At 45.8% G+C, this 25,861-nt stretch overlaps 1 protein-coding gene across 1 annotated transcript in view; it reads left to right on the forward strand.

Moving 5' to 3' along the window:
* Positions 1–25,861, forward strand: part of LOC144673149 (uncharacterized) — a 75,517-nt gene extending 49,656 nt beyond the window's left edge. The window contains exon 3 of the mRNA XM_078535135.1: positions 25,060–25,861. Coding sequence (XP_078391261.1) covers positions 25,060–25,854 — 795 coding nt within the window. The 3' untranslated portion in view covers positions 25,855–25,861. The remainder of the gene's footprint in view (positions 1–25,059) is intronic.

The raw sequence follows: 25,861 nt of genomic DNA on the forward strand, positions 1-25,861 counted from the left end.
TTGGGCTTCAACTCCACTTTCCCACCCACTCCCCATAACCTCGACTCCCTGAGAGACCAAAAATCTCCCCATCGCAGCCTGAAATATATTCAATGATGGAGCATCCACAACCTGCTGGGCTGGAGAATTCTACGTGACAAGGAGAAAAGGAGAGAGAAAGTCAGAGAGGGGAGTGGGAGAGGCAGGGGTGAGGAGAGGGCTTTTCATAGACCTACAAATAGACCAGAACTTTGACAGAATCACCCAAACGTTCAATCTCTACCCCCGAGAAGGACCAGGGTAGCAGGTGTATGTGAACACCATCACCTCCAAGTTCCCCTCCAAGTCACATACCGTCCTGACTTGGAAACATATCACCATTCCTTCACTGTTGCTGGGTCAAAATCCTGGAACTCCCTTCCTAAGTGCACTGTGGGTGTACCTACACCACATGGACTGCAGTGGTTCAAGAAGGCAGCTCACCAACAACTTCTCAAGTGCAACTGGGGATGGGCAAGAAATGCTGGCCCAGCCAGTGAAGCCCACATCCATCCAGCTGCAGGATCCATCGCTCCCTCCCAAACGAATAAAAAAAGAGAGAGAGAGAAAGATGGAAGCAGGGTGGAAGGAGAAAGATTTCAAACATCTGCAACACAACCAGAGCATTGACAGAATCTCCCAAACCCTCAACCTCCACCACCCAGAAGGACAAGGGTAGCAGGTATATGTGAAGACCATCACCTCCAAGTTCCCCTCCAAGTCACACACCGTCCTGACTTGTCTGACATCCAGTACTGGATGAACAGAAATTTCCTCCATTTAGATATTGGGAAGATTGAAGCCATTGTCTTCAGTCCCCACTACGAACTCCACTCCCTAGACACCAACTCCATCCCTCTCCCTGATAACTGTCTGAGACTGAACCAGACTGTTCACAACCATGGTGAAATATTTCACCCCAAGATGAGCTTCCAACCACATATCCACATCATCACCAAGACCGCCTATTTCCACCTCAGTAACATCGCCCGACTCCACCCCTTATTTTCAAATTTCTGCATGGCTGCTCCCTATTGCTGGAATCTCCTCCAGCATCACAACCCTCGGAGATATCTGCGCTCCTCTAATTTGGCATGCTGAGCATTCCTGATTTCTATTATTCCACATTCGTGCCCATTCTGTCATTTTCCAAGGCTCCAAGCTCTGGAATTCACTCCCTAAACCTCTCCCATTCTCTACCTCATTTTCCTCCTTTAATTCACTCCGTAAAACCCACTTCTTTGACCAAACGCTTGATCACCTGCCCTAATATCTCCTCATGTGGCTCAGTGTCAAACCTTGCTTTGTAACATTTCTGTGAAATGCCTTGGAACATTGTCTTACATTAAAAGTGCTTTATAAATACAAATTGTTGTTGTTGATTTGGATATATATCACTGTTCCTTCATCATCACTGGGTGAATAACCTGTAACTCCTTACCTAACAGCATTGTGGGAGCACCTTCACCACACGGACTGCAGCGGTTCAAGAAGGTCAAACATCATCTTCTCCACAGGCAACTGGGGATTGGCAATATTTGCTAGTATCTGTGGAGAGGGAAACAGAGTAAACATTTCAGGGTTCGCAGAATGATTTACAGGGAGTAAAAATGCTGCAGAACTTGATGATCAATATAAGCTCAGAAGTGGAATAGAAATGGACTAGAGTGCAGGAAAAACAATTCCTGACTATGAAAGATACTGTGGGAAGATAAAGCTGGGAACCCAGCAGCACATGGTCAGGGGATGGGCAGTGGAGGAAACCTCATTGAGACACAGTCAGCAGAAGTAACAATAAAATACTAAACATAACTCAAATAGATCCATTATTAGAGACAGAGGAAGTTAGACAATGGCAGAGAGATGATCAGGGAGGGCAGAGGTGAAACAGAGCAATGGATGGACATGGATTCAGATCCTCAGTAAAGGAGCCACACCAGTCCCAGAGACTTGGAACCTCTCACAGAAAACAGAGCACAGCACTAAAAGCTCTAAATTGTAGATGGATGGTGAAAAATACTCACCTCTGAAACAATATCACCATTTTCAACTTTAAACTCTCCTGCTGGAGCCTGCAGCTGGAAAGATAGCAGAAGCACCGGAGTCAGAGAAAAATCTCCCAGTTGAGGAAATACCCGGGGAGCGGGGTGATGTCACCGTGTAATTGTTAATGTATGATGATGTCACAGTGTAACTGTCGATGTGTGATGATGTCACAGTGTAATTGTCAATGTGCGATGATGTCACAGACACAGAACATCTGGGTCTGTGCAAACCAGTGATCACCAAACATTATGAAAGATGTGAGGGGCCTTGAGAGGGGGCAGAGGAGATTTATCAGAATGGGTCAAGGGATGAGGGATTTTAATTGTAAGATTAAATTCAAGAAATTGAGGTTGTTCTCCTTGGAGTAAAGGAGCTTCAGGGGAGATTTGATAGAGGTGTACAGGATTCTAAAAGGCAGTTAAATAAAAGCTGTTCCCATTAGCTGATTATGAAAGGATTAAGGGACAGAGATTTAAGATTTTAGGTAAGATCCACAATGTGAGGAAGAGATTTTTTACCCAGTAACTGAAAATGACCTCAATGCTTACATTCAAAGGCTGGTGCTATTCAGGTCCTGGTGAATCAAGAGACTTTCAGATTTTGTCGTGATGTTCGGTTTCAGTTTCTCAACTCCCTCAAGTATCCCTTGAGTTCCTCCTCTTCTAACATCCTGTAAATGGAATTCAAAAAATCCATGAAGGTCAATCAGGATTGAAATTCAGAAAGAACAAACATTACTCTTGGTTTGAGTTTGCTGTGTGTAAATCCTCCCCTTCTAACCCCCTGTAAAAAGAGTTTCCAAAATCCATCCCTGTCAGTCCAGGATAGAAATGCACAATATTCTCTCCTCCTGCTACCTGGACCAGGATTACCGCGCATGCGCCCCGCTGCACATTGCCCCTATAAAGATGGCGGCGGGAGAAATCCAGAATTTTTCGGCTCGTTCTCTGCAAACACAAGACCGGTACCTTGTTAGTTGAGGTCTGCGGCCTGCACTATGTCTTTATGAAGCCTCTCTTCCCACTCCGCTGGCTCCATTCCTCCTCACACACCCACTAACTCTGTTAGTTTGCGCCCACTCGACATTCTCTCACCCGCTCTGAGTAGCTTCTGTCACAAACCAGGACTACGCATGCTTCTGGATCCGACTGCAATGCGCATGCCCCAGCACTCCCAGCACTGCGCATGCGTATGGCCAAGCTGTTGTGAAGATAGGGCATATTCTGTCCCGCAGTGAATGCTGGGTGGCCGCTCCGCCATTGTAAGATCACGTTGTAGAACAGAAACTTCTGTCCTGTAATCAGAATACGATGGGTGCCATAGGGGAAAGACATAAAATTGTTGAATCAATGATACAGCAGCCAAATTGCTCTGGGGTCCACCGCAATTCTCGCCTGGATGCAGAACAAACCCCGACAGTTAGATCTGAACTCAGTGTAGTCTCAGCAGATGGGGTGAGCTAGTAACATTTCCCCCGATACATGGAACATTTAAACCATGTCTTGCCAGCATCTCTGCTCTGATTGTGGATCAAATTTTTTGAACTTTTAAAGTTGGAGTGTTAACGTGTGGGCAAACTGAATAAAGCCCTTTGCACATGTGAAGTATCTGAATGGTCTCCCACCAGCAAGACTGTGTTGCTGTGTCAGTAAATGGGATGAGAGTGAATCCCTTTCCAATTTTAACTAGTGAACAATCTGTTTACAGTGTGAGTTTACCTACACATTTTCAGCTCAGACATGGATCTCGAAATCCACTGGTAATGGGTTCCACATTCTTAGCACTACATAAGAAAAATGAGGAGGAGTAGGCCATTCGGCCCCTCAAGCCTACTCCGCCATTTAATAAGATTTTGGCTGACCTGTTAGTCACCTGAAATCTGTATCCCACCTATCACTGATAACCTATCACCCCCTTGCTTACCAAGGATATATCGACCACTGCCTTAAAAATATTCAAAGACTTTGCTTCCACAGCCTTTTCAGGAACAGAGTTCCAAAGTTTCACGACCCTCTGAGAGAAGAAAAATCGCCTCATCTCCATTTTAAATGGGTGACCCCTTGTTTTTAAACAGCGATTCCGAGTTCTAGATTATCTCACAAGAGGTAACATCCTCTCCAAATCCGCCCTGTCAAGTTCCCTGAGGATCTTATATGTTTCACTGATCAGGTAAAGTAAAGCAAAAATACTGCAGATGCTGGTTATCTGAAATAAAAACAGAAAATGCTGGAATTCTCAGCAGATCTGGTAGTGACTGTGGAGAGAGAGACATGGTTTTCATTTCAGGTCTGTAACCTTTCATCAGAACTGCACTGCATCTGAAATGTTCATAATGCCTCTCAATCCAAAGATGCTGCCAGATGTAGTAAGGGAACTCAAGAAGGAAATGAAAATCCACTTTGAGGAATGGAATCCAATGCGAATGAAGGGTGAACTGCCCGACTGACCAGAGAAAGTCAAGGCACCTTTCCCTTCTTTAAGACCTGGAACAGTGACTCTAATGTTATCAGTGAAATTAACTGATTTGTGACATTGAAAGGATTCTGGTTACTGCACATCAGGAATTCAAACCTAATATCGGCTTCGGGACAATTAGAATACTTGGTATCAGACAAGACAATGAAAGGCTCGAAGGGAGATGGCACCGGTTGTAGGAGAGCTGGTTCCCGGTGACATGGATGTGTCTGCAGTGGGTGGGATCAGACTGATTCCATGTATCTGGGATGAATGTCCCACCATTTATTTTGGAAGAGTAAAACTGATAGTGCACGATAGTCATCTGGGTAGTGACAATCTGAAGATTAGACTCACTGACACCCTGGTTGGGATACCTTGTCAGTTAGGTTTGTGTAAGAGTCTGTAGCGCAATTGGTCAGCGTGTTTCCATGTTAACTGAAAGGTTGGTCATTCAAGACCACCCAGGCGGTGAAGATTTTTACTGTTTTTCCCCCTCATCACCATTCATTGCCACACAGTTCTGGATTGTTATTGGGTTCTTGGGCTACAAGATATCATCCCCAAACGGTGGCAGGTCTTTTGTTGTCCAGTGAGCTCCCACAAAAACAGCTTCTTTTTAAAATTACGTTTTCTGTCAAATACAATGAGAAAATATTTGTACCCACTCTGTACCTTCATTTAACCCATTAGAAATTCATGAAATTATTGGAATCAAACGAACCCCTCAATTATTCTCTCTTCCTCAACTCCACAGTGAGTGAGACAGGGAAAAGCAGCAAAGCAGCAATATTCCGGCCCTGCACTCTCCAAGCACTCTCTGCCAGCAGAAAGCAACAACTGCAGCTTCAATCAGCGGGTTACTGCCCATTTCTGGGACGTGAGATACTCCAAACTGGGCCAAACCTCCCAATACACCGAGCACAAGCTCAGGTAAAACACAGGTAGATTCTATCCCGGTCACGAAACCTCCGGGCAGCATTTACAGAATTCTCGAGTGAGTGAGTCACAAATAAAATTCACACCAACTTTCTAAACTTTTCACTGTAAAGTTCCTTTCTTTTATTGAAAATCTGACTTGTGAATCTGAAAATGAGCACCATGGGATTTGTGTTACCGAGTGACTTGTTTTCCATTGTTTGTCCGTCAGGTTTGCAATTCAATTTGTGTTGGATATTGAAGCGATTCTGATTTCAAAAAGAGGTCACAAAGCAGCTAAATATTAAATCCAGGAGAAAATCCTGAGGAAATTCGATCACAGTATTTGGAAGAAGGTGCAGCTAAGAAGTGGAAGATGTGAATGATGTTATTGATGATTGAGAGGAATGCATTGCAACTTTGGGGCATTTGTAGGCCGATTACGTTCCGCACTTTAAAATTCCGGTCAAGCTGACGTATCAGGTAGAAAGCAGCAGGTTTAACCATGTGTCTTGGGATACACAACAGTTTTTCATGTTCCTGACTGACTTAGTTGGCAGAGCATGAGAATGTTAATCTCTGGGTCATGGGTTCGAGCCCTATGCTGGTGCTGTAATACTTTAAAAATCTGAATAAAAGTCGTACAGACTGGAAACATTGACCCTCGCTTCAGCTGCTGAGTTTTTCCAGCATATCCTGCTTTTGTTTCAGATTTACATCATTTGCAGTAATTTGCTTTTATCTTTTTACTTTGAAATCTTGCTGCTTAAATAAAACACCAACCGATCACTGAGGCTCTTGTGAAACTTACATGGCAGACATTCACCACTGAAAGCAATTGACACACGTCAAATTCAAAGTACTTTCATGTCGCATCTCTTTCTGCTTCTGTCTCACCCCCAGCTCCCTCTGCCTGTCCAGCTCCCAGGTCAATTCGCTGCTTCATGCAGACACAGTCAATTCATGGGAATGGGTAAAAGTCGTGAGTAAAGAGATACCTGGATATCACCTTCCTGATTCTCCCAGATACTGATTACAGGAATGTGCACAGTGGCCATTATCCACAGTCACTCCCCTCCCAGTTGTTCAGCTTTTTAATTGATTTTCACACTGGATTTCAATGTGAAGAAAGCTGAGCTGAGATAAGCTTATATTGTTCAGCAGATGTACTGCAAGAAGATACATGACATGCCGATGATAACAGTGCTCTTAGGACGTGGTGAGCTCCAGGGAAGGATTGGCACCATTAATGTGTCGCTCAATTAGTCTCGTGTCAAATCTCGTGCTGGAAATGACAAGAAAACTCGCTGAATTTGTTCCGTGTCTAGGTTTCAAAAGAGCCGAATACAAGGTAAGAAAGTACATCTCGCTCGAATGGGTTATAAAATGTCAGAATTGCCCGTGCTGTTGCTCTAAAATTATAGAAAGTTACAGCACAGAAAGAGGCCATTCGGCCGGGCGTGCTGGTTTCAAAGAGCAGTCGTGATTGTTTGATCCATCAGGAGTGATATTTGTGCCGGTGCAAACAGTAGGCAGCAAAATTTGTACTTCTCCCACCCATATTTTGCCTCACACCAACATTTCTATCGTCAGTGCTTTGCAATTTTTCCTCTTCCTTCATTCCCTCTCCACTTGAACCAAGTGTGATGTTTTCCAGCTTTGAGGCAAAACTTAAATTCTCACTTCTCTGACTCTGGTGGAGCTTTTAAACGGTTCCAATCAATGAAAAATCAACACTCATTCTAACAAATTCAATAAATCGACGTTCCCTGACCGGGAATCGAACCCAGGCCGCCGAATCCTCACCACTAGGGAATCTGCAGTAGCAGTTTTCATTTCTGCTTATCTACGTTGCTTTTGTCTATTGTTTTTCAGTTCAGATCTCTTTCACCACAAAACTGCCTGTTTAGGTTAAAGATAAACGACTTCTTCAGCCAATGAAAACAACGGTTGCTGTGAGCTGGAACATGAAATTGACAGTGAAGTGAAATAGTCCCACAAGCTGCTCATGTGTAACTTTCAATTTCCAAAACCCTCCACCCTATTCGCTGTTGGTCCAATGGAAGCGCCGATTCCCAGTCACTGGACATCAGGGAAACTACCAATAAGGCTTGACATTTGGATTATGGAGGCAATTTATGACATTTTCTTTTTCATTCCTGATCTCCTTCACCAGAGACAACTTTCTCCGACTAAATGGTCTGTTTAGGTTGAACACAAATGACTTCTTCACCAAAGAGATGAACCATTGCTGTTCGCTGGAACATGAAATCGATACTTTCCTCCTTTAAGACAGTTCTTAAAGCCTCCCCCTTTGACCGAGCTTTTAGTCATCTGACCGAATATGAGGCTCGGTGTCATACTTTGTTGTATAATGCTCCTGGGGATCGTCTTATGACGTTTCATTAGGTTAAAGGCGCTTTATAAATATAAATTGTTGTTGTTGTAGAATAATTGGAGAAAGGTTCAGTCTTTTATCTTTTTACTTTTAAAATCTTGCTGCTTGAAATAAAAAAAAACACCAACTAATCACTGTGGCTCCTGTGAAACTTACAAGACTGTCATTCATCACTGAAAGCAACTGACACACATCTAATTCAAAACACTTTCACGTCGCATCTCTTTCTGCTTCTGTCCCTGTCTCGCCTCCAGCTTCCTCTACACGTCCAACCCCCAGGTTAATTAGCTGCTTCATGCAGAGACAGTCAGTTCATGGGAATGGGTAAAACTCGTGGGTAAAGAGACAACTGGATCTCATCTTCCTGGTTCTCCCAGATACTGATTACAGGAATGTGCACAGTGCCGACTATCCACAGTCACTCCCCTCCAAGTTGTTCAGCTTTGAAACTGATTTACGCACTGGGTTTCAATGTGAAGAAAGCTGAGCTGTAATAGGCTTATATTGTTCAGCAGATATACTGCAGGAAGGTACATGACAGGCTGATGATAGCAGTGCTCTTTGGATGCGGTGAGCTCCCGGGAAGGATTGGCAGCATTAATGTGTCGCTCATTTAGTCTCGTGACAAATCTCGTGCTGGAAATGACAAGAAAACTCGCTGAATTTGCTCCGTGTTTTGGTTTCAAAAGAGACGAATACAAGGTAAGAAAGAATATCTCGCTGGTGTGGGTTATAAAATTGCTGAATGACCCGTGCTGTTGGGAAACATAAAATTATAGAAAGTTACAGCATAAAGTGGCCATTCGGCCGGGCGCGCTGCTTTCAAAGAGCAGTAGTAATTGGTTGATCCATCAGGAGTGATATTTGTGTCAGTGTAAACAGTAGGCAGCAAAATTCGCACTTGGCCCACCCATATTTTGCCTCACACCAACAATTCTATAGTCACTGCTCCTCTCCTCTTTCTTCATTCCCTCACTCCACTTGAACCAAGAGTGATGTTTTCCAGCTCTTGAGGTGAAACTTGAACTCTCACTCCTCTGATTCTGGTGGAGCTTTTAAACCTTGCCAGTCAATGAGTGATCAATTCCCGTTCCGAAAAACTCAATAACTCAACATTCCCTGACCGGGAATAGAACCCGGGCCGCGTTGGTGAGAGCGCCGAATCCTGACCACTACACCAGCAGGGAAGTTGTGCTAAAATTTTTCGATTTGGCTTAACTACGCTGCTTTTGCCTATTGTTTTTCAGTTCAGATCTCTTTCACCACAAAACTGACTGTTTCGGTCCAACACAAACGACTTCGTCAGCCAATGAAAACAACGGTTGCTGTGAGCTGGAACATGAAATTGACAGTGAGGTGAAATAGCTCCCAAGCTGCTCATGTGTAACTTTCGATTTCCAAAACCCTCCACCCTATTCGCTGTTGGTCCAATGGAAGCGCCGATTCCTGGTCACTGGACATCAGGGAAACTACCAATAAGGCTTGACATTTGGATTATGGCGGCAGCTTTTGACATTTTCTTTTTCATTCCCGATCTCTTTTACCAGAGACAACTTTCTCCGACCAATTGGTATGTTTTGGTTGAACACAAGTGACTTCTTCACCAATGAGAAGAACCATTGCTGTTCGCTGGAACATGAAATCGATACTTTCCACCTTTAAGACAGTTCTTAAAGCCTCCCCCTTTGAACGAGCTTTTAGTCATCTGACCGATTATGAGGTCCGGTGTCACACTTTGTTATGTAATGATCCTGGCTACGCCTTGTGACGTTTCAACAGGTTAAAGGCCTTTTATAGACATAAGTTGTTGTTGTAGGATATATATAGAACGGGCCAATCACCTGTTTTATCTTTCACGCTGATACTTCTCTCTGCGACATTTTAACATGAATTCGTACAACTAATGTGAATCAAGTTTGCGACGTTAAAAACGTTTTCACCCCCTCAGGGAATCGAAGCAAATTTACAATCGCAGAGAAATAGACACAGATAGATATACACCGAGAGTGACAGAGACCTAAGGAGAGACACACACCCAGAAAGCGAAAATGTCGCGAACTTGGCTCAGTGTTTGTCCCATTTCCGAAAGCAAATTTCCTGAATGCTGACAAATGAATGGAAATCAGCAAATTCCGACGTATTTGGATGGGTTTCCTTCTAATTAACTCATTTGGTTAAAATCACAAATGGTGAAAACTTTAGGCAGCAGGATTCTAATTCTCATGTTCATATTTACAACAAACGTAAATTATCGAACCTTCAATCACTCAAATAAACAAGCTTGGATAATGCTGTTATATAAAAGCAAAATACTGCAGATGCTGGAAATCTGAAACAAAAACAAAAATAGCTGGAAAAACCCAGCAGGTCTGACAGCATCTGCGGAGAGGAATATAGTTAACGCTTCAAGTCCATATGACTCTTCATCAGAACTAAAGAAAAATAGATATGAGGTGAAATATGAGCTGTTTGAGGGGGTTGGGACAGGTTGAGCTGGATAGAGGGTCAGTGATAGGTGGAAGCAGAGAAGAGATTGCCAAAGATGTCATAGACAAAGGGTGTTGACATTAGCTATGGAATGTGCTAATGGCGACATTAAGGGGAGAAAGCAGGACGAGCAAGTGACAGGTGGCCCGAGTCGGGATGGAGTAGGGTGATGAGATCAAAATGGTTAATGCTTTTGCTAGTTTCAAACCGCAGCTCCATCATTTGTGATGTGAATATGACCTCACTCGCCTCTATAAACCATGAGCTGTAAAGATCCCAATGGAGCTGTCTGGAATGTTAAACGGTGACGTCATGCAGCAGCACTTTGGCTCTTTGTTTTGAAGAAATGGAATTCGGCTGTTCTCATTAGGAATGCTGGAGACAGACTAATCAACAATGTCATCATCAAATGGCACAGCGCAGCAAGAGGACCTTCCACCCATCGTGTCTATGTCAGTTTTGTGCTAAGAGCTTTATAATAAATGACAATTTCCTTCTCTTTCTCCTTAACTGTATGTTTTCTCGCTTTCAAGCCATTGTCCAATTTCCGCCTGGAAACTCGGTGTTAAGAAAACCAATGTTGAAAGCTTCAGCTGGTTCCTCACCTGAGCAAACACGTCAGACTTGCTCCAGGCACTGACGTTTGCAGAGCTTTCCTTTGGTCAGAGGAACAAGGCAATATAATTTACAGGCTAACCTGGATCTTTTCTTTAAAATTCATTCACGGGATGTGGGCTTTGCTGTCTGGGACAGCATTTATTACCCATCCCTAATTGCCCTTGGGAAGGTGGCCAGTCTTCTTGAACCGCTGCAGTCCATGTGGTGTAGGCACACCCACAGTGCTGTTACAAAGGGAGTTCCAGGATTTTGACCCGGTGACAGTGAATGAACAGTGATACATTGCCAAGTCAGGATGGCGAGTGACTTGAAGGGGAACTTCCGGGTGGTGGTGCTCCCATCCATCTGCTGCTGTGGAAGAAGAAAATACATCTACAGGACAACTAAGTGTTAAACGGTTAAAACCATAGTGGAATATTACAGCACACCTGCAGCTGCCAGCTAATTGAGCAGGAAAGGAGAAAAGGAGTATCATAAACAAGCTTCCTAGAATCCTTGAGACAAGGCTAGGATGTCTGCTCCCAACACAAAGAGACAGGATCAAGCAATGGTCATCTGTTCTCTAGAGTGTACACCCCCTAGCACTAAAGATAAGGTCAAGCATGGTTATCTATTCTCTGTTTCACTTTTTATCACCAGATGGACTCCTCCTAATATCCTGTGTAGTCATAAACTAGAATAGAATAATTGTGTGTTGCATGCCAAAGATAATGATTCTCAACGTAATTAATTATTGAAGGTTAGGCAGTTTTATCATCTTCATGCTCTTTAATATGTACGACTTTTACTATAACTATGTGTGTACTCTGATGCTTCCTCAGAGTGTCAGCTAGCTACCTTGTATGCTACTGGGCTCTCCGCGATATCACGATTAAATAAAGGCTTCCGAGACAAACCTCCTGGGTCTGAGTGTTCACTCTGATTTCCGCGACAAATTGGCGACGAGGATGGGATCCGACTGAAGTCCGGTAGCCTCTTAAGTTGAAGGGGTATTTGAAATCCTGGGCCGTCGGATCTCTAAAAAAAAGAACCCTCGCGGAAAAAAGAGAGGAATACCTCTCCTAAGTTAGGGAGAGTGCGAACTGCATCCTAGCTGAAAGGGGGATTGCAGTGAATCAGCGTCCCAGCTGAGAAGGGGACGGCGAGTGAAAGGGTAGCTACCGACCAAAGAGACTTGAGTGACCCAATGAATCGGAGGACTTGTTAAGGAATTCTTAAACACCGGTGAGCGCATAGGGTAGAAAATGCGCCGCGCTGCCAGCTGTGTTTCCTTTTCAGATAAATGGGAGGTCTCAGCAGCAGAGCGGGCTCTGCCACTCCCCCTGCCTCTCAAAGTACTAAGACAAAACCGGAACTGAAAACGGGACCTTTAAAGATGGGTAAGAAAACGGAAAAACGAAGGATAATGGTAACCAAAGCTCGTCAGCAGGTAGGAGATCCGCTGGTCCCTCCGGGGTCGCCAGCCGACGTTATAATACGGGAAACGGGCGATGATCGGTATGCGGTGCCTTTTAGCAGCGACCTGTACGGGTGGACGCGGGGAGAATGGCCGTATGGGGGAAGTTTTAAAATACCCCTTATCCAGGCCTGGTGGGATGGGGTAGCTAATGGGGCTGGAGATCCCAACTGGGATTTGGACTATATGATGGGTTGTTTTAGCAAATGGATGGAGGTGGCGAAATGCCACCAAACCCCCAAAGTAAAAAATAAAAAGGAAAATCAGACTGAAAGCAGTGAAAAGCTGCTAGAAGCACTTCCAGCTGCAGCAGAAGCACTTCCAGCTGCAGCATCTGCCCCTCCACCATATCCCCTCGACACCGACCAAAGGGGACCTTATACCTCGTTTCCAAGACTCCCAGCATCTGTTAACCCTCCCTGGCCTCCCATTCCCGACTCTTTAACGGACCAACTCATAGAAATAGCCGCGGCCTGGCGACAATCCAATAGGGCTGCTGCGGCCGGTTTGGGGGTGGCAGCGGAAGCGGGACCATCCAATGATGTCCCAGACAGTACCCAGCCTGACCCCAGCCCCCCCACAAGGGAATCTGGCATCGATAGTCAGAGCAGTGGCGAACGTCAAGTGAGGGTCACACGAAATCTTTTTAAGAGGGCAGCGGCTGATACTACCTCTCATGTACTTCACAACTCTAAAATAATGATTGGTGACACGGCTATACACAAACCCTGGACTCCAGCGGAAGCTCGAGCTATGATAGCTGAAGCGCCCAATCCTATAAAACGCCCGGCTGCATTTTTAAATTGGCTGGAGCAGATGTGTGAAATTTACCAGCCCCTTCCGGGCGATTTGCAAGCTTTATTAAAGTTCGCTTATGGTAGCTCCTGGGCCGCCTTAATAAGTACCATCCCGGTGCCGCCTGGGGAGAACGGGGATTGGCGGCAAGACGATGAGCTAGCAGAGGCTGGGAATGAGAGTTTAAAACATTGGCTGCAAGGCAGGGGCAAAAATGCTTTTATGGCAGCAGCACAGAGACACGGGGACATGGGGGAAGTAACTCGGTGCCTGCAAAGGAAAGAGGAAAGTACCCCTGATTTTTTGGCCCGATTCCGTAATACTTGGGAGGAGTATGCGGGCGTTCCCCTGGAAGGCAACGGACCCTTAGCCATACAAACGCTGCTAAATTGCATGCTCTCCCAACATGCCCAGTCTTTCAAAATGCGAAACTTAAACTGGCAAACTTTAAATTGGTCTGAAATAACCACTGCTTTGGTTAATATGGACCGAGAGGGACTATTTGTTAGCAACAGGGAGGGCTCCAAACAGTAGAAAACCCAATGTTTTCGTCAGAATCAGAATAAACGTAAGGGACAAGTAAGAAGCCAGAGAAGAGATAAATCCCTTGACACCTGTCACAAGTGCGGAAAAAGGGGAGACTGGGCTAGAGAATGTCGATCAGGTCCCCCTAGGGAACGTGCTGTGGCCCATGGCCAGCAGACTGTGGCGATTCCCCCCTTTACTTACCATAACACTTTTCTGCAAGATTAGCAGGGCCCAGGGGAGGTTATGTTACAGGGAGCAGTTCTATCACTTTCCCAAGACTCTGAAGCGCACCCTATGGTAACCCTTAGAATAGGAGATACACATTTACGAGCCTTGGTGGACACTGGCACTACCCTATCTTCTGTACCCGCCTCCCTGGGATTACCCCTTAGTCAGAAAAGGGTAGTATCTGTAGGAGTGGCAGGCGTTCCCCTGTCGGAAGCTCTATCTAAGCGAGTTGCCTTGTCACTGGAAGACAACCGTGTGGAAGAGACTCTGATAGTTTCGAAAACCACTCCTTTACCCTTGCTGGGACGCTAAACTCTGTGCAAATTAGGGGCCACAAGGCATGTACATGGAAGTGCCCACACCCCAAACTCACCAGTTAACATCCCTGCTCCTTGCCCCTGAGACTAAGACTGAACCAATTTTATACTGCTGGCAACTTGAAGATAATCCTTACATGGCAGGGATGGGCCGATTGTGGCAGGAACTGGATAGATTATCTAGCGCGCTGCCTGTTAAAACCCTAAAAAGCTTGTTACAGGTAGTGCTGAATTACCCTCGCCTCCATTGTACAGCATGGTATACAGTGAAAGATAACCCTGAATATCATCAAAGGGTCAGCACTCTCATAGGAACCGTGACTCCCATCTGCCCTGATCCCTGCCTTTACTTGGGCTTGGGCGTACCAGTGCACTTGACAACTGAGCAGCAGCCTCTGTTCCAAGCAGACTCTGAGTCTGTGCCCTATCTGACCCTAGCTATTCGGCCCCACTTTCGGTCACACCATATAGGTCCCATGATAAAAAGACTTCAACAGACCCCTACCTCTGAATGCATTGGATCAGTGGAATGGTTCGGATCTGTTGAGGGTAGTATCTATCTCCCAGGGATTTCCGGGGTCTCCTGTAAAGTAATTGACCCCCCAGCCAAATTTCAACGACAGCAGCCCCCCGAGCAATCTGACTTTGTCGGTCCTTATGCATTAGATGTAGTCGAGGGTGGCCTGTCGGCGTTGCATAAAAATCATGTTGGATGAGTGCTCTCCGCCCCAGATCATTGTGTTAAGCTGCAGAAAAATGCTGTCCTGCACTGCGTTCGGCAGTACCGGTTAACCCCTGATGCTGAGGCAGGCATAGCTCCCGTCGTAAATGCTCTGCTACAACAAGGGGTTCTTAAACCCACTGTTAGCCCCTGTAACACACCCATATTACCGATACCTAAAATTGGACGGCCAGACGAATGGCGTTTTGTACAGGACTTGCGAGCGTAAATAGCATTGTGGTCCCCATAGCGCCGGTAGTACCCGATGTAAATGTAATCCTGTACTCCATCCCGACTACCGCCGTGGCTTATACCGTGATAGACCTATGCTCTGCTTTCTTTTCTATCCCCCTCCATCCCGACAGTCAGTATTTGTTCGCTTTTACCTATAAAGGGCAACAATATACATGGACGAGGCTTCCCCAGGGATACACTGAAAGTCCTGCTGTATACGCTGCTGCAGTAAAACGGGACTTGAACGAATGTTATTTAGACGGGAACTCCACACTTATACAGTATGCCGATGATATTTTAGTGGCCTCACCCACACTGACAGACTGTGTGAAAGACTCAGTAACTTTACTTCGATTTCTAGCAACGAGAGGCCATAGAGTATCTAGAAGTAAACTGCAGTTCTGCCAGCCACTAGTACAGTACCTGGGATTCACTTTAAAAACAGGGACTCGGCAGATCGGACCCGAACGAGTACAAGCCATCCTGCGGATACCTGCCCCTAAAACAAAGAGAGAGATTCTTTCCTACCTAGGTATAGTGGGCTACTGCAGATAGTGGATTTCCGATTACCGTCTATATGATGCTGTCCTCCGTGCAGCGACGATGAAGGAAGCACCTGCGATTGTCCAGTGGACCTCAAAACAGGAGGCAGCGTTTAAAGCTCTCAAAGCAGCTGTGACCACGGCCCCGGCTCTGGGGTTACCCAACTATGAGCGTCCCTTTCAGCTACACGTTTGCGAAAAGAAGGGATTCGCCACCGGAGTTCTTACTCAAGACCATAATGGAGGTAGGTGACCGATCGCTTATTATTCTACGGCCCTTCCTGCTATGGTGATGGGGATGCCTGCGTGTCTCCGTGCTGTTGCCGCCGCGGCTACAATGGTTGAAAAGTCGTTGCCGTTAGTCCTCGATCACCCTTGTCAGGTACGAGTGCCCCATGCCGTCATGCTGCTACTAAATTCTGCTTCTACACAACATTTTACTGCCTCACGACGAACGGGGTATGAAGTTATTTTATTATCGCATCCCAACTACACCTATTGCCGATCGCCGGCCGTTAACCCCGCCACTTTTGTTCCCGAGTCCCCTGAAGAGGTGGAGCATGACTGTGTTGCCATGGTCGAGCAATCCACTTCTCCTAGAATGGATTTGCAGATGGATCCTCTTCAGGACCCAGACGTTACTTTTTACACCGACGGCTCCTCTCATCGACCTAGAGACTATCTGCTCCTCGCCGGTTATGCTGTTGTGAGCCAACACCACATCGTGGAACTTACGCACTACCCCCTGGCACTTCAGCACAGGCAGCAGAACTGTTTGCCCTAACCAGAGCTTGTATCCTGGCTACAGATCGAGCGGCCAATATTTACACCGATTCCCGATATGCCTTTGGCGTCGTCCATGATTTCAGCCAAATATGGAAAAATCGGGGCTTTATTACATCAGCAGGCCGGTCTATTAAACATTCCCAGCTCGTGCTGAACCTCCTAATAGCGATTCAATTGCCTAAACGTTTGGCCGTCATTAAATGTGAAGCACACAATAAACTGACTGATGATGTCTCTGTAGGGAATGCTCGCGCTGACCAAGCAGCTAAAGAAGTCGCAGTTGCGCGGACCCCTCTTTTGCAAGCGCTCCGTCTTCCAAATCACGACCCCCTTCCTGCTCTGGAGTCTGCCGAGTTACAGGCAGCCCAACAAAATTGTACTCAGCAGGAAACACGGGCATGGGAGAAGGCACAATGCTATTGTAAAGACGGTTTTTGGTTCCATTCAGATGGTCGACCGGTTTGTCCTCGAAGTCTGTTTTTGCCCTTGTGTCGCCTAGTGCATGCACAGGCACACATGGGCAAAGAGGGGATGCAACATGCAATAAACCAACAATGGTTTGCGCCTGGTATCACTCCAATGATACAAAAAATCACATGTTCTTGTCCGATTTGCCAGCAGAATAATAAAGGAGCAGCAGCAGCTAAGTACGATCACCTACCAATGCCTAAAATGCCTTTTGAAAACTTGCAAATTGATTTTGTACACATGCCCCCGGCCTCAGGGTATAAGTACTTGTTAGTAATAGTAGATATGTTCACCCGATGGGTTGAAGCCTACCCCACCCGAAGGGATGATGCGCGAACAGTAGTGAGAATATTATGGAAAGAACTGATACCTAGATATGGAATACCTATGGGAATAAACAGTGATCGAGGAACTCACTTCACTAGGAAAATAGTAAAGGATTTGGTGCAGATACTGGGTTTTCAGTGGAAGCTGCATATTCCTTACCAGCCACAGTCCTCAGGAATAGTTGAAAGGGTAAATGGGGAATTAAAGAACGCCTTGTCTAAGGTTTGTCAGGATACTAGTCTTTCGTGGCCCGAAGCACTCCCGGTAGTGCTCTTCGCTATGCGAAACCGAAAGAATAGAGTTACTGGAATAACACCCCATGAAGCCCTAATGGGACGCCCCATGACGACCGGAGCCCAACCTCCTGTATGTGCAGAGAAATTAGCCTTAATTTGGAATGATGAACAGTCCCTGGCTTACGCCCAGGCAATTTGTAAAACAGCAGCTGAACTACATGAGAGGGTCAGGCAGGCTCAGGCAACCGTGGGAGATACACCTTTACATACCTTTCAGCCGGGTGATCAAGTGTATGTAAAAAATTTAAATAAAGATTTTCTTTCTCCTAGGTGGAAAGGACCCTTTCTAGTACTGCTGACTACTCGAACGGCCCTGAAGGTTAAAGGGAAGGAAGATTGGATCCACGCCACTCGTTGCAAGAAACATTGTCCAGCAGTCTTATAACCGTTACTAATAGTGTATTAATTTGCATTATGTATCAAATACTACTTTTTGCTATATGTTATCCTTTTGCCTTTTGTTATGGAGTGTACCTAAGGGATTCCCACCCCAACACTTTTTTGTCTTTATGCCGCACCTATGCTGGACAAGTAGGACAGGGCGCCTGTTGGAGATATGCTCGGATTCCCCATCATGGAGCTGAATCAAGCACCTATCAGGCAAAACCCCTAACTGAGGAAGAAATGAGGGATCTCACAGACTTCCATGCCCAATCAGATGATGTAGAACCCAACATGTTTAGAGGGTGGTTCCGTCACTCGCCCCCTGCTAGGAGGTGGAACTACACGAATCATGGGATAAAAATCAGGCCCCCTCCGGAGCCGATAAACACAACCTGTTGGTGTTCGACCCTTGCAACCGGTACCTATAGCCTGGGAAACAGCAGCTGTCAAAATACCATATTTATTAGCCCTGGTAGTTATGACCCTCCAAATCCTCTAAACGGTACTTACTGGGTTTGTGGAGAAAGAGCGTATCCCTGGCTGCCTGGGATGCCACAACTATCTTCCTTTTTTAATCAAGATACCGATATTTTGGGGAAAGGCGCTACCGCTCCCACCTGGAGTGGTTGCTGCTACATGGCATATTTGAATCCGTACCTCCGTTATATAAGTAGAGTAGATATTAACCCGCATCTGCGTTTGCATCACCGTGGCATCTCGGAAACCGAGCGATTCTGGATGATTGCCTTCCCCTCATATGGGACTGCTCATAATTCCCGAGAGATTATTAACCTGGCAGCTGCACTTGAAAAGTTTGCTAATTCAACAGCTGATGCTTTGTTTGGGACACAGGAACAGATTTCAGCCATCACTACTGAAATGATAGCCCTACGCCTGACAGCTCTGCAGAATAGAATGGCCCTTGATTTCCTCCTAGCCGAGAAGGGTGGCACTTGTGCCGTGATAGGTTCAGAATGCTGCACTTATGTGCCTGATGTTTCTGAGAACATTACTAACCTGGGACAGCACGTTATGGATAAAGTGCAAGAGATAAAGAAAATTGGGAAAAAATTAAGCCATTTTTATAACAAGGACTCCTGGTGGGCTACAGCAATGGGGTGGGTCTCCGGTTGGGGAAGTTGGCTGCTGTATGCTTTAATTGGGTTAGTTTTACTAGGTGTTATAGGGTGTTGTGCTTGTGTTACTTTGAGAATTTGCTGTGTCCAATGTATTAATGCAGCTATGAATGGAGTCACTACTGGATTAGGAGGAGCTCAAATCGTTCCTCAGTTGGTACGCACTGGCCCCAGCAAAACCCACTGGTGGGGAGAAAATGTTTACCCTGCCAGGGATCGGCCTTTCCCTTATGGTTATGAGCCCCCTTATGATGATGAAGATACTATTCCTCATTGGTGTTAATCTGAAAGATTAACAAGGAGGGATTGTGGAAGAATAAAATACATCTACAGGACAACTAAGGGTTAAACGGTTAAAACCACAATGGAATACTACAGCACAGTTCCCTCTTTTCAGCTAGCAGGCACATACCTGCAACTGCCGGCTAATTGAGCAGGAAAGGAGGAAAGAAGTATAATAAACAAGCATCCTGCAGTCCTTGAGACGGGGCTGGAATGTCTGCCCCCAGGATCAAGCAAGGGTTATCTATTCTCTAGAGTGTCGACCCCCTAACACTAAAGATAAGGTCAAGCACGGTTATCTATTCTCTAGAGTGTCCACCTCCTAACACTAAAGATAAGGTCAAGCATGGTTATCTATTCTCTGTCTCACTTTTATTACTACGTGGGCTTCCCCCAATGTCCTGTATAGTCGTAAATTTAGAGTAGACTAATTGTGTGTTGCATGCTCAATGTAATTGATCACTGAAAGTTAGACAGTCTTATCACCTTCAAGCTCTTTTGATATGTACAACTTTTACTATAAGTATTTGTGTAAGTCTGATGCTTTTTCAGAGTGTCAGCTAGCTGCCTTGTATGCTGCTGGGCTTTCCGTGATATCACGATTAATAAAGGCTTCCGAGACAAACCTCCTGGGTCTGAGTGTTCACTCCGATTTCCGCGACAGGTGCGACAGTAATAATAGTCAGACCATCAACCTGGACATGATTAACAGCAGAATCCAACACCTGCAGTCACTTGTAAATTCGCTTTCTGAGCAAATATCGTGACTGAGTGAATCCCTTCCCACACCCAGAGCACGTGATCAGACTTTTCCCAGTGTGAACGCGATGGTGTGCACTGAGGACAGAAGAAGGCTGGAACCTCTTTCCACTAGAAGTGCAGCTGAATGGCTTCCCCTCAATGTGACCTCGCTGGTATCTCAGCAGACAGGACGACTGAGTGAATCTCTTCCCACACATGGAGCAGGTGAATGGCCTCTCCCCGGTGTGAACACGTTTGTGTGCACTGAGATTAAATGGAGATGTGAACCTCTTTCCACAGGAAGTGCAGCTGAATGGTCGGTCCTCAGAGTGAATTTGCTGGTGTAACATGAGTCTGACTGACCGAGTGAATCCCTTCCCACACACAGAGCAGGTGAATGGCCTCTCTTCAGTGTGAATTCGCTGGTGTAAAATGAGGCTGCCTGACTGGGTGAATCCCTTCCCACACACTGAACAGGTGAATGGCCTCTCTTCAGTGTGAATTCGCTGGTGTGTCAGCAGATTGGATGATCGAGTGAATCTCTTCCCACACACAGAGCAGGTGAATGGTCTATCCTCAGTGTGAATTCGCTGGTGTATCATGAGGCTGGATGACTGAGTGAATCCCTTCCCACACATGGAACAGGTGAATGGCTTCTCCCCTGTGTGAATTCGTTGATGGTTTCTCAACAGGGATGGATAATTGAATCCCTTCCAAAGTCCCCACATTTCCACAGTCTCTTCATGGTGCCAGTGTCCTTTAGTTTCTCCAGTTTGGACAATCAATTAAAGCCTTGTCCACACACAAAACACAGGTACGGTTTCTCCTTGCTGTTAATGACGTGATGTTTCTTCGGGCTGTGTAACTGGTTAAAATGTTTTCCACAGTCAATTCACTACAATGTGCGTATGTGTCTTGTTGCCTTTCCAGTCACACTGATGTTTGAAATATTTTCCCTCCGACAGAATAGACAAACAGTTCTCCTTACACATTCAAAGGCTGATTCAGGTCCTGATGAATTGAGTGTTTCTGTCAGATGTGGATGTCATGTTTGGCTTGAGTTTCCTGTCTGCAAATCCTCCCCTTCAAATTACCCTGTAAAATGTGTTTACAAAAGTCATCACAGGCTATAAATTCTGAAAAAATAATTCTAATTTTCATCCAACATTTCTCCTCCTTTGCTCCCCCAAAGCTGTCCCACACACAGTGGCTTCTCCTGTGCTGAAATCCAAACACATCACACCATTGGAACCATTTATTTTCTCCACTCCGAGATTGTTCCCTCTCTGTACTGTAGCTGGGTTCAGTTCTGCAGCCCCTGTGTGAAGAGTGAGAATAAAATCAAATAATCAATAATTTCTCTGATGAAGAGTCACACGGACTCAAAACAATAACTTTGTCTTTCTCTCCACAGAAGCTGTCAGACCTGTTGAGTTTTTCCAGCATTTTTGTTTTTGTGTCAGGTTTCCAGCATCCGCAGTATTTTGATTGAATCAATCATTTCTCCCCTGGTCACGGGGACCATGAAGCCCCGCCCACTCTCTGTTGCGTCACCAAGACAACCGCGCATGCTCCCTGATTCCCGCTGGAACAAGATGGCGGCCGCTAACCTGGGCCTGCTCCTGGGTAAAAGCCTTGGAGCTGCAGGATTTTATTGGGGTTTGCGGGTGTGAATGAACCCTCCGCCCCCTCGCCGGTTCCTCTGGAACAAATCGCGGGCCTGGAAGGATTGACCTGAGTTGACCAATCAAGTTTCAGGTTTTTCAAGATCATTCATTGCCCTTTTTCCATGTTGCTGTTAATTAAAGATACCGAGATTGATCCCCTCACTCTGCGTCCATTTGTGATATTTAGATGAACAAACTCTCACCCTGCTGCACATTCATTGTTTAAAAGGGCAGCTGTTCTGTTTGTGGTACTGTGGGGTGATGTCTGTTGGCTGAAGCCTTTTAAAATCTCATTCTTCTCTTCAATTCTCTCCGTAGGGGTTTGTTCTGTTGTTAATTACACCCAGGATAGAAGTATGGTAGAGGCCGATGCAATTTATTGTATGTTATTGTATAATTTTATATCTTGACTTTAAAGTTGCAATTACCATCGGATCAGAAAAATTTATTTGATATGTAATTACGTCCTCCCACCCAGCATTCAATGCGGTAGAGAATGTGCCCTATCCAGAGCGCCAGGGCCTTACGCATGCGCAGTGCGGAGTCTGATTCGCACCTGCGCATTGTGGGCTCTTACCTGAGCATGCGCAGTGCTGTCCTGTGACTGGAGCCGCAGAGAGTGGGTGAGGAAATGGCGACTGGAGCAGAATAACAGAGTTAGTGGGTTTGGGGGAGGAATGGAGCCAGCGGAGTGGGCAGGGAGGTTTCATAAATACTTGGTGCAGCCCGCAGAGCCTTAATAAGAAACTACAGGCCCCGCGTTTGCAGCGAACAGACCGGAAATGGCTGGGTCTCTCCCTCTGCTCGGCCCGGGGGAGCGGCTGTGCAGTAGGGCGCATGCGCGGTCATCCTGGTCCAGGTAGCAGGAGGAGACAATGTTGTGAATTTCTATCCTGGACTGACAGGGATGGATTTTGGAAACTCCTTTTCCAGGGGGTTAGAAGGGGAGGATTTACACACAGCAAACTCAAACCAAGAGAAATATTTCTCAATTTCTGTCCTGGACTGACAGTGATTGATTGTTTTATAATCTTTTCATAGGATATCACATGGGAATGATTTGCAGACAGGAAACTCAAACCAAACATCAGATCAAGATCTGAAAGGCTCACTCGATTCATCAGCCTTTGAGAGTAAGTAATGAGTTTCAGGTCATTATCACTCATTGTGTAAAATTTTTGCTCACACCCCTCCTGTAAATCTTGCTTCATAACTTAAATCTGTGTCCCATAACCCTTTTATGATCAGATAATGTGAACAGCTTTTCCTTAACTACCTCATGTAAACCAATCATAAACTTGTATACCTCTATCAAATTTCCCCTCAATCTACTTTGCTCCAAGGAGAACAACACCAGTTTTTCCAAACTAATCTAAAATCCTTCACCCGTTGAACCACTCTGGTAAGTCTCCTGCGCACCCTCTTAAGGACCCTCACATCCTTCATAATGTGTGGTGATCAGTGGTTTGCACAAACCCAGATGTTCTGTGTCCATGTCTGTGATATCATCACACATCGATAATTACCCTGTGACATCAGCACACACCGACAATTGCGCGGTGACATCACCCCGCTCCCAGTGTATTTCCTCAACTGGGTGATTTTTCTCTGACTTCAGTGCTTCTGATATTTTTCCAGCTACAGTCTCTGGCAGGAGTTTCAAAAGCTGAAAAGAGTTAAATTGTTTCACAGGTGAGTAGTTTTGACAAGTCATCTACAATTTGGAGCTTTTAGTCCTCTGTTATCCGTGTGAGGTCAGACAGCTCTGTGGCTGGTGTGACTCCTTTATTGTGGATCTGATGCTGTGTCCATCCATTGCTCTGTTTCACCTCTGCCCTCCCTGATCACCTCTCTGCTGTTGTCTAACTTTCTCTGTCTCTAATAGTGGGTGTATTTTAGCTCTGTTTAGCATTTTAGGGTTACTTCTACCAACTGCTGCCTTGACCATGTGCTGCTGGCTTACCAATTATAGCTTCCCACCATGTCTTTCATAGTCAGGAGTTGTTTTTCCTGTGCTAAAGTCCATCTCACTTCTACCCCTGAGCTTATATTGATGATCAGATTCTGCATCATTTTTATTCCCTGTAGTTCATTCTGCACCCCTGAAATGTTAACTCTGTTTCTCTCTCCACATATACTTCCTGACTTGCTGAGTATTTCCAGCATTTTCTCTTTTTATTTCAGATTTCCAGCAGCTGCAGTATTTTGCTATTTTATTGGCAGGCAAAGTTACTGAGGTGGAAATAGGTGGTCTTAGTGATATGTAGTCAGAAGCTCAGCTTAGAGTGAAATATGACACTAAGGTTGTGAACAGTCTGGCTCAGCCTCAAAGTTGTCAGAGAGCTGGATGGCATTGATGGTTAGGGAATGGAGTTTGTAGCAGGGACTGAAGACAATGGCTTCAATCTTCCCAATATTTAAATGGAGGAAATTTCTGTTCATCCAACACTGGATGTTAAACAAATCAGGATGGTGTGTGACTTGGAGGTGATGGTGTTCACATACATCTACCCTGGTCCTTCTAGGGGATGGAGGGTGAGGGTTTGGGAGATGTTGGTAGAATTGCAGATGCATAAAATCCCTTTCCTTCACCCCCTGCTTCTCCCATCTCCCTCTCTATTTCCCCCAGTAGATGCTGGTGTTTTGTATAGTCCCTGACCAGTTGGCAGGTTCCCTTCCCTGAAGGACATTAGTGAACCAGTTGGGTTTTTATAACAATCCAGCAGTTTTCATGGTCACTTTTTCCTGGTACTGGCCCCACAAATTCCCAGATTCATTCACCTCAATTTCACAACCTGTTTTTGTGTTATTGTGGTTTCTCTCTCATTCACTTTTGTCTATTTAAACTATTTCCCCAGGATTTTCAATTGGGAAACCCAATGTTTCATCAGAATCTAACGGTGTCGCACAATTAGTCGTAACCTGAATTTCATCGGATTTTGAACATGGAAGGAAAAAGCACCGTTCACCGTGGGGAGAAACCGTACACGTGTTCTCTGTGTGGACGAGGCTTCAGCCGATTATCTGGCCTGTCAAAACATAAATGCAGTTACAGTGGGGAGAAACCATGGAAATGTGGAGACTGTGGAAAAGGATTCAATTATCCATCCAGGCTGGATACTCACCGGCGCACACACGCTGGGGAGAGGCCTTTCACTTGTTCTGTATGTATGAAGGGATTTATTGATTCATCCACCCTCCTGAGACACCAGCTCATTCACACTGAAGAGAGGCCGTTCACCTGCTCCGAGTGTGGAAAGGGATTCACTTGGGCATCCAGCCTGCTGAGGCACCAGCGAATTCACTCTGGGGGGATGCCATTTACCTGCTCCGAGTGTGGGAAGGGATTCATTCAGTTATCCAACCTGCTGACACACCAGAGAGTTCACACTGGGGAGAGGCCATTTACCTGCTCCGAGTGTGGGAAGGCATTCACTCAGTTATCCAACCTGCTGACACACCAGCGAGTTCACACTGGTGAGAGGCCATTTACCTGCTCCGAGTGTGGGAAGGGATTCAGTCACTCATCCCACCTGCTGACACACCAGAGAGTTCATACTGGGGAGAGACCGTTCACCTGCTCCGAGTGTGGGAAGAGATTCACTCGGTCATCAAACCTGCTGATGCACCAGAGAGTTCACTCTGGGGAGAGGCCATTCACCTGCTCCGAGTGTGGGAAGCGATTCACTCAGTTATCCAACCTGCTGACACACCAGAGAGTTCACACTGGGGAGAGACCATTTACCTGCTCCGAGTGTGGGAAGGGATTCGTTAATTTATCCGATCTGTTGAGACACCAGCGAATTCACACTGGGGAGAGACAGTTCACCTGCTCCCAATGTGGGAAGGGCTTCACACAGTCATCCCACTTGCTGAGACATCAGCGAATTCATACTGGAGAGAGGCCGTTCATCTGCCCTGTATGTGGGAAGGGATTCACTGTGTCCTCTGACCTCCTGAAGCACCAGCGAATTCACACTGAGGAGAGGCCGTTCAGCTGCTCCTAGTGTGGGA

The sequence above is a fragment of the Cetorhinus maximus genome, unplaced genomic scaffold (genome assembly GCF_964194155.1).
Source record: "Cetorhinus maximus unplaced genomic scaffold, sCetMax3.hap1.1 HAP1_SCAFFOLD_305, whole genome shotgun sequence".
Taxonomy (NCBI): Eukaryota; Metazoa; Chordata; class Chondrichthyes; order Lamniformes; family Cetorhinidae; genus Cetorhinus; species Cetorhinus maximus.